This window comes from Podarcis melisellensis, assembly GCF_964234715.1.
Source record: "Podarcis melisellensis genome assembly, chromosome: 3".
Taxonomy (NCBI): domain Eukaryota; kingdom Metazoa; phylum Chordata; class Lepidosauria; order Squamata; family Lacertidae; genus Podarcis; species Podarcis melisellensis.
Window position 1 is genome coordinate 32,130,800 of NC_138530.1, and position 13,231 is coordinate 32,144,030.

The window sequence follows — 13,231 nt, forward strand, 5'->3', positions numbered from 1 at the left end:
AACAAATGATGCAATTAATTCTTCAAATCCTTTGTCACTTTATTATGATACATATTAAGGTTTCTGCTAATGTCTCCATTTCTTTTTTCACTTTCATCCCTCTCTTGGAGTTTCACAAGTTTAGGTGGCAAGTCCTTTTCTCCTCTATATAGGACACTCCCAACCAAACGGGGTTACGTTCCAGGGATAGCATGCAAAGCCCAAATCATGCATAGTCAAAACACATTGTGTTCAATGGTGGTTGCGATTGCCTAAGTCCCTTTTTCCTAAGCCATTTATAGATATTTTTGAAAAATCATAAGAGGAGTCCTAGTTCTTCAATTGGCTTCCAGTGGTCATTTTTACTAAGCCGTGACTATGGCAAACTTGGTAAGTTATTACTCATGTTATATATGGGTAATATATTCATTTTATCCAATGAATATATTAAATGAATTTAATTCAAGTAAATGATTAAAGATCCTTCTTATAGGAATACCTTGTAGTTTTCTGCTAAGTTCAAGTTTTTCCTGCTCCAGGCGCTTTATTCGCCTCTCATATGCTTCTGTTGCTAAGGTATCCTCAAGTGTCCTTTGAACGTTGGCATCGAGATCCATAGCCCGTTGCCCAGCTGCATATCTTAGACTACTGCGGTCTGAAAGGACACTGCGAAGATAGAAACATGAAAAAGCCAACTTACTCATTATTCCAGCAGTTCAACTATTTTATCACATTACGATAATTTAATTCATTTTTTAAAAAACTGTGTGCAACATTTGCAGATTACTCTAAAATACAGGCATCATACACATTTTTTTTTTAAAGTGGTACAGGTTCTGCCTATTTCACACATTATGTAGTGACAAACTTTGATTTGCCACTCCATGTATTCACAACAGGCAGTTGCACCAGTCATGGCATCCTGAAGAATGCATCTGTATGGTACAGTGTTTGCAAACACTGCTTGAAACACACATCAAATTCTTAAACTTGGGTACAACTGACACACACTGACCCAAGAAAAAGTTCCACTGAATTTAATGGAGCTTACTTCTGAAATAGTCCTGTATAGGATTGCACTGTTAAAAACATTTTATGTGTACATCTAAATAATGTAGTGAACTATGTAGACTCTGCCCTATGAGTGCAAGCCGTATGGTGTCATCAGATGATCAGTTCGCCCCATAGCTAAATAAATTGTGCCTGAACATTTTGTTGTGTCATTATGATCCAGTGAACTACTATTTCTACTTCACTGAAGAAAGAAAGCAATACATATTTGTATCCAGCCATCATTCAAGCAATAGAAAGGAAACAGAAATACTTTACATGTTTACATTTGGAGGAGAAATATGTCTGTTATTAACATTGCATTAGAATGCATGCTTTGTGTGACAACTGTAAGATAAACTTGCCTTCTTCTAGATTAAAGTATGAAATGAGTGCAATTGTGCGGTAGTTGGAGCATTCTTTGGCACTGCCCTTCTTTGGGATTGGGATGTAGACTGATCTTCTCCAATCTTCTGGCCACTGCTGAGTTTTCCAAACTTGCTGGCATATTGAGTGTAGCACCTTAACAGCATCATCTTTTAAAATTTTAAATAGTTCAGCTGGAATACCATCACTTCCACTGGCCTTGTTATTTGCAGTGCTTTCTAAGGCCCATTTGACTTCACTTTCCAGGATGTCTGGCTCAAGGTCAGCAACCACACTACCTGGGGTATACGAGACATCCATTTCTTTCTGGTATAATTCCTCTGTGTATTCTTGCCACCTCTTCTTGATGTCTTCTGCTTCTGTTAGGTCCTTTCCACTTTTGTCCTTTATTATGGAAATCTTTGTACGAAATGTTCCTTTCATATCTCCAATTTTCTTGAACAGATCTCTGGTTCTTCCCATTCTATTGCTTTCCTCTATTTCTTTGCATTGCTCGTTTAAGAAGGTCTTCTTGTCTCTCCTTGCTATTCTTTGGAAATCTGCATTCAATTTCCTGTATCTTTCACCATCTCCCTCGCATTTTGCTTGCCTTCTCTCCCCCGCTATTTGTAAGGCCTCATTGGACAGCCACTTTGCTTTCTTGCATTTCCTTTTCATTGGGATGGTTTTCCTTGCTGCCTCCTGTATAATGTTACGAGCCTCCATCCATAGTTCTTCAGGCATTCTGTCCACCAAATCTAAATCCTTAAACCTGTTCCTCACTTCCACTGTGTATTCATAAGGGATTTGACTTAGATTGTATCTTACCGGCCCAGTGGTTTTTCCTACTTTCTTCAGTTTAAGCTTGAATTTCGCTATAAGAAGCTGATGATCTGAGCCACAGTCAGCTCCAGGTCTTGTTTTTGCTGACTGTATAGAGCTTCTCCATCTTTGGCTGCAGAGAATATAATCAATCTGATTTCGATGCTGCCCATCTGGTGATGTCCATGTGTAGAGTCGTCTCTTGTGTTGTTGGAAAAGCGTGTTTGTGATGACCAGCTTGTTCTCTTGACAGAACTCTATTAGCCTTTGCCCTGCTTCGTTTTGATCTCCAAGGCCAAACTTGCCAGTTGTTCCTTTTATCTCTTGACTCCCTACTTTAGCATTCCAATCCCCTATAATGAGAAGAACATCCTTCTTTGGTGTCACTTCTATAAGGTCTTGTAAGTCTTCATAGAATTGGTCAATTTCAGTTTCTTCAGCACAAGTAGTTGGTGCATAAACTTGGATTACTGTGATGTTAAAAGGTCTGCCTTGGATTCGTATTGAGATCATTCTATCATTTTTGAGATTGCATCCCAGTACAGCTTTCGCCACTCTTTTGTTGACTATGAGGGCCACTCCATTTCTTTTACGGGTTTCTTGCCCACAGTAGTAGATATGATGGTCATCCGAACTGAATTCACCCATTCCCGTCCATTTTAGTTCACTGATGCCCAGGATGTCTATATTTATTCTTGCCATCTCATTTTTGACCACCTCCAACTTACCCAGGTTCATGGTTCTTACATTTCACACGCTAGCAAGGTTATGCTTAAAATTCTACAAGGAAGGCTCAAGCAGTATGTGGACCGAGAACTCCCAGAAGTGCAAGCTGGATTTAGAAGAGGCAGAGGAACCAGAGACCAAATTGCAAACATGCGCTGGATTATGGAGAAAGCTAGAGAGTTCCAGAAAGACATCTATTTCTGCTTCATTGACTATGCAAAAGCCTTTGACTGTGTCGACCACGGCAAACTATGGCAAGTTCTTAAAGAAATGGGAGTGCCAGATCACCTCATCTGTCTCCTGAGAAATCTCTATGTGGGACAAGAAGCTACAGTTAGAACTGGATATGGAACAACTGATTGGTTCAAAATTGGGAAAGGTGTACGACAAGGCTGTATTTTGTCTCCCTGCTTATTTAACTTATATGCAGAATTCATCATGCGAAAGGCTGGGCTGGATGAATCCCTAGCCGGAATTAAGATTGCCGGAAGAAATATCAACAACCTCAGATATGCAGATGACACAACCTTGATGGCAGAAAGTGAGGAGGAATTAAAGAACCTTTTAATGAGGGTGAAAGAGGAGAGCGCAAAATATGGTCTGAAGCTCAACATCAAAAAAACGAAGATCATGGCCACTGGTCACATCACCTCTTGGCAAATAGAAGGGGAAGAAATGGAGGTAGTGAGTGATTTTACTTTCTTGGGCTCAGTGATCACTGCAGATGGTGACAGCAGCCATGAAATTAAAAGACGCCTGCTTCTTGGGAGAAGGGCAATGACAGGCCTAGACAGCATCTTGAGAAGTAGAGACATCACCTTGCCAACAAAGGTTCGTATAGTTAAAGCTATGGTTTTCCCAGTAGTGATGTATGGAAGTGAGAGCTGGACCATAAAGAAGGCTGATCGCCGAAGAATTGATGCTTTTGAATTATGGTGCTGGAGGAGACTCTTGAGAGTCCCATGGACTGCAAGAAGATCAAACCTCTCCATACTGAAGGAAATCAACCCTGAGTGCTCACTGGAAGGACAGATTGTGAAGCTGAGGCTCCAGTACTTTGGCCACCTCATGAGAAGAGAAGACTCCCTGGAGAAGACCCTGATGTTGGGAAAGATGGAGGGCACAAGGAGAAGGGGACGGCAGAGGACGAGATGGTTGGATAGTGTTTTCAAGGTTACCAGCATGAGTTTGACCAAACTGCGGGAGGCAGTGGAGGACAGAGGTGCCTGGCGTTCTCTGGTCCATGGGGTCACGAAGAGTCGGACACGACTAAACGACTAAACAACAACAGATTAAAGTATACAAAGTCTCTTGAAAACCCAAGGCTTCTACTCACCAGCTACTTGTATATGTGAATCCTACAAAGGGCAGATGATGGCCAGAAAATGCAGTATGTGTTGGTGGGGGCATTGTCTCCTGTGGGATAAAAGCATGTTAAATTTGATGTCATTAGTTTCCAAAAGCTGATATATTACATCTGAATCAACTGAGCACTCTTCCAGGGCAAACAGCAAATAGCCTTAGGATATAAATTAATAACAGTACCTTTCCCCTATTCTTGGTGGTTGCAATGTTACCATCCATGAGCTGAAAAAAGCACCACAGAATTGATGCAGCTGTTTTTCCTGGGCCTTTATATGATACTGCAGTCCCCTTTCTAGCTCAGGGCTTCTCATTCCCAGTAGCACTCAGCAATCAAAAGTAGAGAGGTAGATTGCGAAAAAGCAGCCTGAAGACGGCATGTCAATGGCGAGTAGTGGGGCCAACTTTATGGAACTCCCTCCCAACAGAAATCAGGCAAGAACCTGCTAAGTTTCAGGTGCCTTGTTAAATTTTTTAATTCCAGGAGGAATGGAACCCCAGAGAATGGGACTCTGACGTTTAAATTACTAATGTTTGATATACGTTTCATATTTTGTATGTTCTGTTTTTTTATTTTGTAAGCTGCTTTGGGACCCAGATGGTGAAATGAAGTATACATTTTTAAAATGAAAACATATATATTCTATATGCTGGGAAGGCAGGCAAGCTTTTTTTTAAAAAAAACTCATTGTTATTTTAAGTCTTCTTTGCAAGTCAGCATGCAACTAATACACCATAAAAGCACATTTTAAAAAACAAACAGAAAACCCCCTCAATTATGGTTTATTTTGTACTTCTTTTGGCTATAAAAACAGTAAGGTATCTTCTTGAAATCTAAAGTAATCTAATATAAATGCTGTATTTGGGGCGTATGCAGTCCAAAAAATGGGATTGGGAGATCAAAGTTTGCAGAAGTTGCTCCGGAGTAACTTACAGAATTCTTTAAACAATCATCATCTACATCAAAATTTGATGTATCTGTTGGACTGCTAACTTCAGGGATGTAAGGTGCTTCGCAGTTTCGAATGTTATCCCAGTCAATCCCGGAAAAAAATGGGTGGCCTTTAAAGTCTTCTATTCCATTCTGCCCAAGTCTATGCTCTCTGCTACAAATGAGTCTTCGAATTAGGTCCTTGGCGTTTTCAGACACATCCGTCATTTGGACAGGAAACTGAAACCTCTCCTTAAAGAAAAAAAAGATGAGAGAATTACGATCATACTGTGAAACAAAACAAAACAGTTCAGTGTTATAAATAGAACAGTGCCATATTTCCTAATATTTCTGTGGCAATTTCTTTATAATTGAACCAAGACAACAACACATGGTCCACTCACTAACGTATGTTTTTATAAATGCACCCTCAGTGGCTAGTTGGACTTCTTAAAGGAAAAACAGTGGTAGTATCTTTAATTCATTTCTACTGCAATCATTTTACAGTTAAATATGTTAATTTTGTCAAGCATACAGCACTCTATTACTCAATGAATTATCCAATCACTTTCCAATAGTGTTACACAGCCAACATATATTCATATGTAGTGATTATAGGACTTCCACTATGTCCAAACTGAAAGTATCATTAAAAAGTAAAACATAAACATCTGAGGTCAACAAAGACAGTACTCTAAGCCAGGCATCCCCAACCTTCAGCCCTCCAGATGTTTTGGACTACAACTCCCATCATCCTTGACCACTGGTCCTGTTAGCTAGGGATCATGGGAGTTGTAGGCCAAAACATCTGGAGGGCTGCAGGTTGGGGATGCCTGCTCTAAGCATTGAAGCAGCTAAAAGCCAAGCCTATAGTTTATTGAAGCTAATATATTCTCTTGATGAAACAATCAATGTTAACATCTTAAGGACAAGAAAGCACTGAGCAGAACTGCTGGTCATCTGTTCACAAATACTGCCCCACTCACTTTGTGGTTCATTATCTTTCCATATGTCTCCACCAGGGATTCTGCATAAAAGGGTGTTTCACCATAAAGCATTTCATACATGCAAACACCAAGGGACCACCAGTCACATTCAGGACCGTACTTTCCTTTCCCATCTTCCATGGCTTGCAGGATTTCTGGAGAGATATAATCTGGTGTTCCAACTGCCACGGAAGACTGAACCTGAAGGGACAATAAATTTTATTACTAAAATGATCTATAATGTTATGTGTGTTTCTGTACTGGTGTGAATATAGAAATTTCTGATTTGATACAGTTACTGAGGACCCGAATGGTTATGCCCCTTGTCACGCGACGGAGAACCTATGAAATCTACGCTTCAGGTAAGATCAGTCATTCTTTTAATGTGGTGATTTGCCCAAGGAGATGAAAATAAAGGAAGTAGCTTGACAACAGGCCATGGTAATGTTACAGGCAACACAAGTCTTTAATAAAACATTTCCTCCACATTACAATATTTACTTAAAAGCAACATTCTTATTTAGTTCCCAACACTTTTGCTGTGTGTGTCTATATTCCTATAGTCTTGTACTGTATTTCTTCCAGAAATACAGACAATGTCAAACATTTTAGGAGTCTTCCATGCCAATGAATCTTTTCATTAATGTCAATCGATCCACTTTGAGTAAAATTTAACAGAATACCAGAGGACCCCAAATTCTGTAGGATTCTGCATTTAAAAAGATACAGCAAATAAGCTTCACTTCTCCTGACATGTATTTATTTTACAGATATACTGTATATAATTACAGATAGTTTTATGCTATAATGAATGAAATAGACAGAGGACTGAAGTAATGAAATTTATTAAACATTAATGGACAACAATGGTGAAAAGTGAATCAATCTAATCAATTAGTCACCCAGATAAAATGTGTCCTTTTTATGCTGTAAGTGTAATTACATTACCATAAAACTACAATTTTTACAAAGGTACCGTATATATTAAGAAATATATCAGATAAATTATCAAATATATTATCAAAAATTGTAGTGGCAGACTAGGGACAGAAATGAAGGTGACTAAAACTATATTTTAGCTTTGTTTTTATTATTATTTACCGTTCCATCTTCCATCAGTTTCAGACAAGAACCAAAATCTGCTAACCGAATATGTCCATTCATATCCATCAGGATGTTGTCTGGTTTGATGTCCCTATAAAAGAAATTTATTTGAGTCATTCCATGTTGTTTTTCATTATATTGAGACAAGTGCAATAAAACATTTTGCATTCAAAATTATTTGTGTATCATTTTGGAGACAACTGAGACTATCATCTGATTAAAGAAATCTTAGGTCAACTAATTATGTAGCATTTTATCAATTAATACATCATCAATTTAAATGTGCATTTAAATTTTCATATGACGTTCATATGACAGTTCTAAACAGCTTTTTTATTTTTTGAAAAAAGATGATACTTCCATGTGTCACAATAAGCACGACCTTAGAAGGAGCAGTCCTTCAGAAGTCACTTGCAGTTCCATAAATGCTTTATTTTTATTTTTTTAAAAAAATAAAACGTTAAATAAAATTTGCTGCACAATTAATTGGCAGCATCCTTCTGGTTGATCAGAGCTATGGCAAAGAGGTCCTTCCCACATGTTTCTAAGCAGAAAAAACATGCAATTGATTGGACTGCCCTTCAAAGCAATCCCAGGATGAAACCTTGCACCCCAACTGTTATTATGAGGGCTAACTAGCTTTCACTGTATTGGCCTAGAAAGGCTGCCTTGAAATGTACTCTGAGCATGCTCAGAGCTGTTCCCTAAAGCCATGCCCATACCTCAAAGCATAGTCATTGCAGATAGCCAGGAGAAAGGTGTGGTTGCAAGTTTGAGAAGTTTGTTTTTTAAATTAATATTTATTGAGAGAAAATTATGGTAGAGACAGCATCTTTCTATACTGTCTACCTTTTGCTTAATCATTTGCAGTTATTTTTGATGTTTTGCATTACTGTTTTTCTCTGTTTAAAAATGCTGTGTGTGTTTGGCTTCTGTGAGAACAAGGTGCTGGACTAGATGGGCCTTTGGCCTGACACATAGGCTCTGCTGTGGTGATTATACAATGTACAATAGGCAGGAGAGAGACTGTTTACTGTGATTATTCCTTATTTACCAGAAATAATCCATCTCAGAAATTTTACATATTTATAAATACTCAACAAGGAAATATAGAATCATTTAAAAGTAGTCAGTGGTTACTCTTTGGTAATCTCAAACAGAGCTTTCCAAACTTTTCATGTTGGTGACACACTTTTTAGACATGCATCATTTCGCAACACAGTAATTCAGTTTTAATAGCAAACCAGAGCTTAAATTAACCCCTTTCCGAGAGTTTGTGTAACACACCGACACCCTAAAGTGTCACAACACCCAGTTTGGAAAGCTTTGATCTCAAGTAAAACACATACTGATTGATACTACCATGAGAAAAATATGTGATATTACATATGTGACTCAAGGCACATTTTGGCAAAATATTCTGTTATTAAATAAAATGTGTTCCTAAAGCATGTACTTTTCTTAATACTAAATTCTTCTGACCAGACTTTATTCGGAAAATAGTGAAGTATCTGCTTTATGGTATCTGGCTTTCTTTATGAATTTGAAATACTAACAAAGCAAGCAATAACACACAACGGGATATACATTCACCAGCCAACATACGCACGCCTTGGGCGCGCTCAGTTACTGGTGTTTATTCATAAAAACACACACACACACTGTACAAATCTTGGCCAGGGAATGCATGCCTCGTCATGTTTCACTGCATTTACAAAATAGTCTCTTGAAAAAATACCCTAGTTTAATATACAAAAGGGAAAGGGAGGGAAGTATAATGAGAAGGTTTGTTAGATGAAGGTTATATATAGACATTCCTATAATTCTAGCTACATGTATGTTCACTTTTATTGCACCCATATCCATAATGAATAATTGATTCAAAAGTTGTGGCTTATTTATAATTATTCCTACCAGAAAAACTGATTTAAATCCAGACTCAAAAAAACACAGGGGTGCTTTCAAGTATGTTTTACACAGAGTACACCTATAGGAATTAATAGACCTAATTTAGTCATATTAAATAATTTCAGTGGGTCTACTCTGCATAAAACTTAGTTGAATATCAAGTCTGATTATAAATCCATTTGTCTGGTAACAATGAGCATAAGAATTGAGTGAGGTAGATAATGTACATAACTTTTGAATCCCTTATCAATGACCTGGAAAACTGCCCAGCAGGGGAAATGTACATGTATCTTGAGTTAGAGAAACTAACATACACAAACCACTTCCTAATAATTTGTCGTATTTGTCCTGTACCTTTACACATTTCTAGATGTCATCACATACCATGAAATGCAAAGTCTTCCCAACAGTTAGCATCCCTTGCTCCATCCTGCTACACTTCCCTAGTTTCAGAATCGAGGTCTCTCCTCTAAACGCCCAGAAAAAAATGTTCAGCCTGCTTCCCCTACTGCCCCTGTTGCCACCGCACTGGTTTTACACTATGGTTGTTGGTTTTTTATGCCTCCTCACACTGCCCCACAGGGGCCTGGGACTTGTCTACACTGGCGGAGGAAGCACGATCCCAGTGGGGTTCCATCGTGGCTGCCCCCTGCCCATGCTAGGCGCCCTGCCGGCGGTGCACCCCGCCCCGGGACGTGTGCCAGCCCACCCCTGCCTGCTCTCTGCCCCCGGTGCCGGAGCATGAAGCCCCGCCACTGCTTGTCTATCCATTCCCAACAGCAAGGGCAGGCGGACTGGCTGGCTGGGTTCCCTCGCCCGCTTGCTTGCTTACTCTGAGGCTGCCTCAGCTCCTGGCAACCAGCACAGCCTGGTCAGCCCCAGAGGCACCATTTGCCTGTGGAGCTTATAGCCAGAGGCTCCTGCAACAAACAGCTGTGAAAACCTTTGGGAAGCAGAGGTGTGAGAGGGCATCAGAGGAGGGAGGGAAGGAAAGAGGGACAGAGGTCAGTGTTGCCGGTGGCATCCTTGACTGTTTTCTAATTCTCATTTAGATTTTATCATCAGGTAGGGCAATGCACTGCAAAATTCAACCACCACGTCAACTCAATGAATACTGATTAGGCCATGTGAAAACCATACTGTTTGATAAAAGAGGGGTGGTGCTATTGTAACCAAAATTCATTCTGAGGAAACAAGTTGAATTTACTTGGTGCAGCAAGCACCAAGGGAAATTAGTAAACATGTTACCAGCTGATCCAATTTGTAAAGCTCAAGGAGTAGACAATTGTAAGGAAATGAGATAAATAATCTTCAGCTGAAACATGACAAATTGCAACAATTATGGAATACTATTCCAATGCTCTGGAGGTTAGCACGCCATTCGTTAATCAAAGCTAATCCTGAATTACAATGTTTAATTATTTGCAGGGCTTCCGTTTCCATTCTGTGTTTCCACAAGATGGTGATTGCATTTTTCAGAAGTCTCCCAATCTAATTTAAAGTACAGTAAATAACAAACTTATTTTGCAAACCTTAAGTTTCATTAGTTAAACGCAGTTTCCATTTCCTTTAGTTTGTTAGAAAACATGTGCTCCATACAATCACCATAAACAAGATCATATTATTGCTCTTACGGAAATTTTGTTATGATGTGTAAAAAAAGAAAGAAAATGTGGTCTGTCATTTTCACAAAAGCTGTTTATCAAACTGAAACCACACAAACCCCACCCTAAAGTCCTAAAATAATTCCATTACTCTTGCCAAGAGCTTCACATTAGCAATGTGGGCATAGGCAGTACTCTACAAATTCCTGCTATAACCATTCTCCTGTTAAATGACATGAGGTCTCACAAAATTTATGAATATTATATTTAAAATATGCATACCATGCCTCCCTACTAACAAACTTCCAAAGGTGGCTTACAAAATCAATGTAACACCATTAACAATAAAATCCAATTAAGACAATTGGAAAAAAAATCAATCAAACTGTAAAATCCAATTTAAGGAAATGGCAGCAATAGGGGGAAAACACTTTATGAAGCCTTAACTTGTCCCTCAAGTCTCCTTTATGAAGGCAGGAGCTAGAAGGAAGTTTCCTTGAGGTATTTTTTTGCCTTGCTCTAAAAACTTCTCACATGCAAGTCAAGAAATAACCACACTATCTAAGCCTAAATTGACTCAAAGCATTACTGTATGTGATCATGTAAGATCACCATACAGTCGTACCTTTAATCCCAAATGCCTTGGTAATCAGATGTTTTAGCTCCTGAGTGCCGCAAACCTGGAAGTAAGTGTTCCAGTTTGCAAATGTTCTTTGGAACCCAGATGTCCGACGGGGCTTCTGATTGGCTGCAGGAGTTTTACAGGGACAAGGGTGGTGCTGTGATCCAAACCAGTGAGCCTAGGGCTTGCTGATCGGAAGGTCAGCGGTTCAAATCCCCGCGACGGGGTGAGCTCCCGTTGCTCAGTCCCAGCTCCTGCCAACCTAGCAGTTCAAAAGCACCTCAAAGTGCAAGTAGATAAATAGGTACCGCTCTGGCGGGAAGGTAAATTGTGTTTCCGTGCGCTGCTCTGGTTCGCCAGAAGCGGCTTAGTCATGCTGGCCAGAAGCTGTCTGCAGACAAACGCCAGCTCCCTTGGCCAGTAAAGCGATATGAGTGCCGCAATCCCAGAGTCGTTCATGACTGGACTTAATTGTCAGGGGTCCCTTTACCTTTACCTTTACTTTACTTCTGTGATTTAACATTCTGCATTTCGTATAACAGCCATCTATACAGCCTGGCTGCAAGGGTGGGAGTATTCTTGCTTTTCAAATGTGTACAGCTGCCCAATATTATTCTTGATTTAGCCATCCTGCTTGCTGTCTTTCAAGCTAGGCTCTGCATTCCTCAAAGGAAATTTTACACCAACAATATGCTCCAGAGGATTCACCCATTTGATTCAGCAATTTAAAGGATTATGGCTTTCAAGTTACAGTTTCCATACTGTGGTGCAGATTCTAAAATGCAATTTATAGGATGCCTGGCTTCTACAATCTTCCATATAAATAAATTAATACATATTTTTTAACATGCAGACTACAGCATGATGTGTTGCTATAACATCATAAAAGGGGAAACAGGCAATGCAAAGTCTATACTGCCTTCCCCAAACTGCTGTTCTTCTGATGTTTTGGGCTACAACTTCCATAACCCCTAATCTGAATTGATAATGGTCAGGGATGGGAGTGGAACACATAATGTAAACCAGAGGTCCTACACTGCCTACCTCTGGATTATGAATTATATAAAGGTAGGCAAATGAATTAAGGTAATTGAATTACCCATGTAAATATTTATTTCCAGACTGAACAGAGTTCCAAGAGAAAACCTGGTAGTGGCAAGGAAAAGAAAAGGAAGACAGAAAAACAATCAGAAAAACTGTAGCATGAAGTATACTATGAAGCTGGGTTGGTAAGTCAACCATGGTTAGGATACAAACCTTGTTATTGAAAATGTAAGTATTGTAGACAACTTGTTAATACCACTAACACAAGTCTGTAGCATGGTTTAAAGATTAAATAATTAAAGTCTGCTAAGTATAAGGCTAATTCATGTGAGAGCTTTTAGAACTGTGTGGTAGTAGGAGTTGCTGGCTGATAAAGGAGTAAAAAGAATAATCTCCTTAAGAATGTTACATCCATCTGTGGATACCATCTGTCAAAGGAATCCTGAAAAGGAGAAGCTACAGAGGAATCCAAAATACGTTCAGCTGTTATAATATAAATTGCTACCTGATACTGTAACCCCAGTCTTTAGAAAGACTTTCACCTCTTTTACTTCTAACTAAATATAGGCCAGATACCTTTTATACTGTTCTATTTTGATACAACTAGCAAAGCCACTCCCTTTCTCCATGAAGAATGGACAAACACTGGCACTGACTGAGACAAGACTACAGAAGAACCGATTCCTACCATTTTACTTGTGGGGATGCAAGGTAGTACAGCCACATC

General features: G+C 39.3%; 1 protein-coding gene across 4 annotated transcripts in view; it reads right to left on the reverse strand.

Annotated features, from left to right (window-relative positions):
* The window catches only part of CDC42BPA (CDC42 binding protein kinase alpha), a 165,230-nt gene that overhangs the window by 81,903 nt on the left and 70,096 nt on the right, over window positions 1-13,231 (reverse strand). For all 4 annotated transcript variants that reach the window (XM_081903652.1, XM_081903651.1, XM_081903650.1 and 1 more), the window contains exons 6-10: window positions 7,324-7,417; window positions 6,223-6,423; window positions 5,240-5,488; window positions 4,280-4,359; window positions 479-645 (exon numbers count right to left, since the gene is read on the reverse strand). In XM_081903652.1, coding sequence (XP_081759778.1) covers window positions 479-645; window positions 4,280-4,359; window positions 5,240-5,488; window positions 6,223-6,423; window positions 7,324-7,417 — 791 coding nt within the window. The remainder of the gene's footprint in view (window positions 1-478; window positions 646-4,279; window positions 4,360-5,239; window positions 5,489-6,222; window positions 6,424-7,323; window positions 7,418-13,231) is intronic.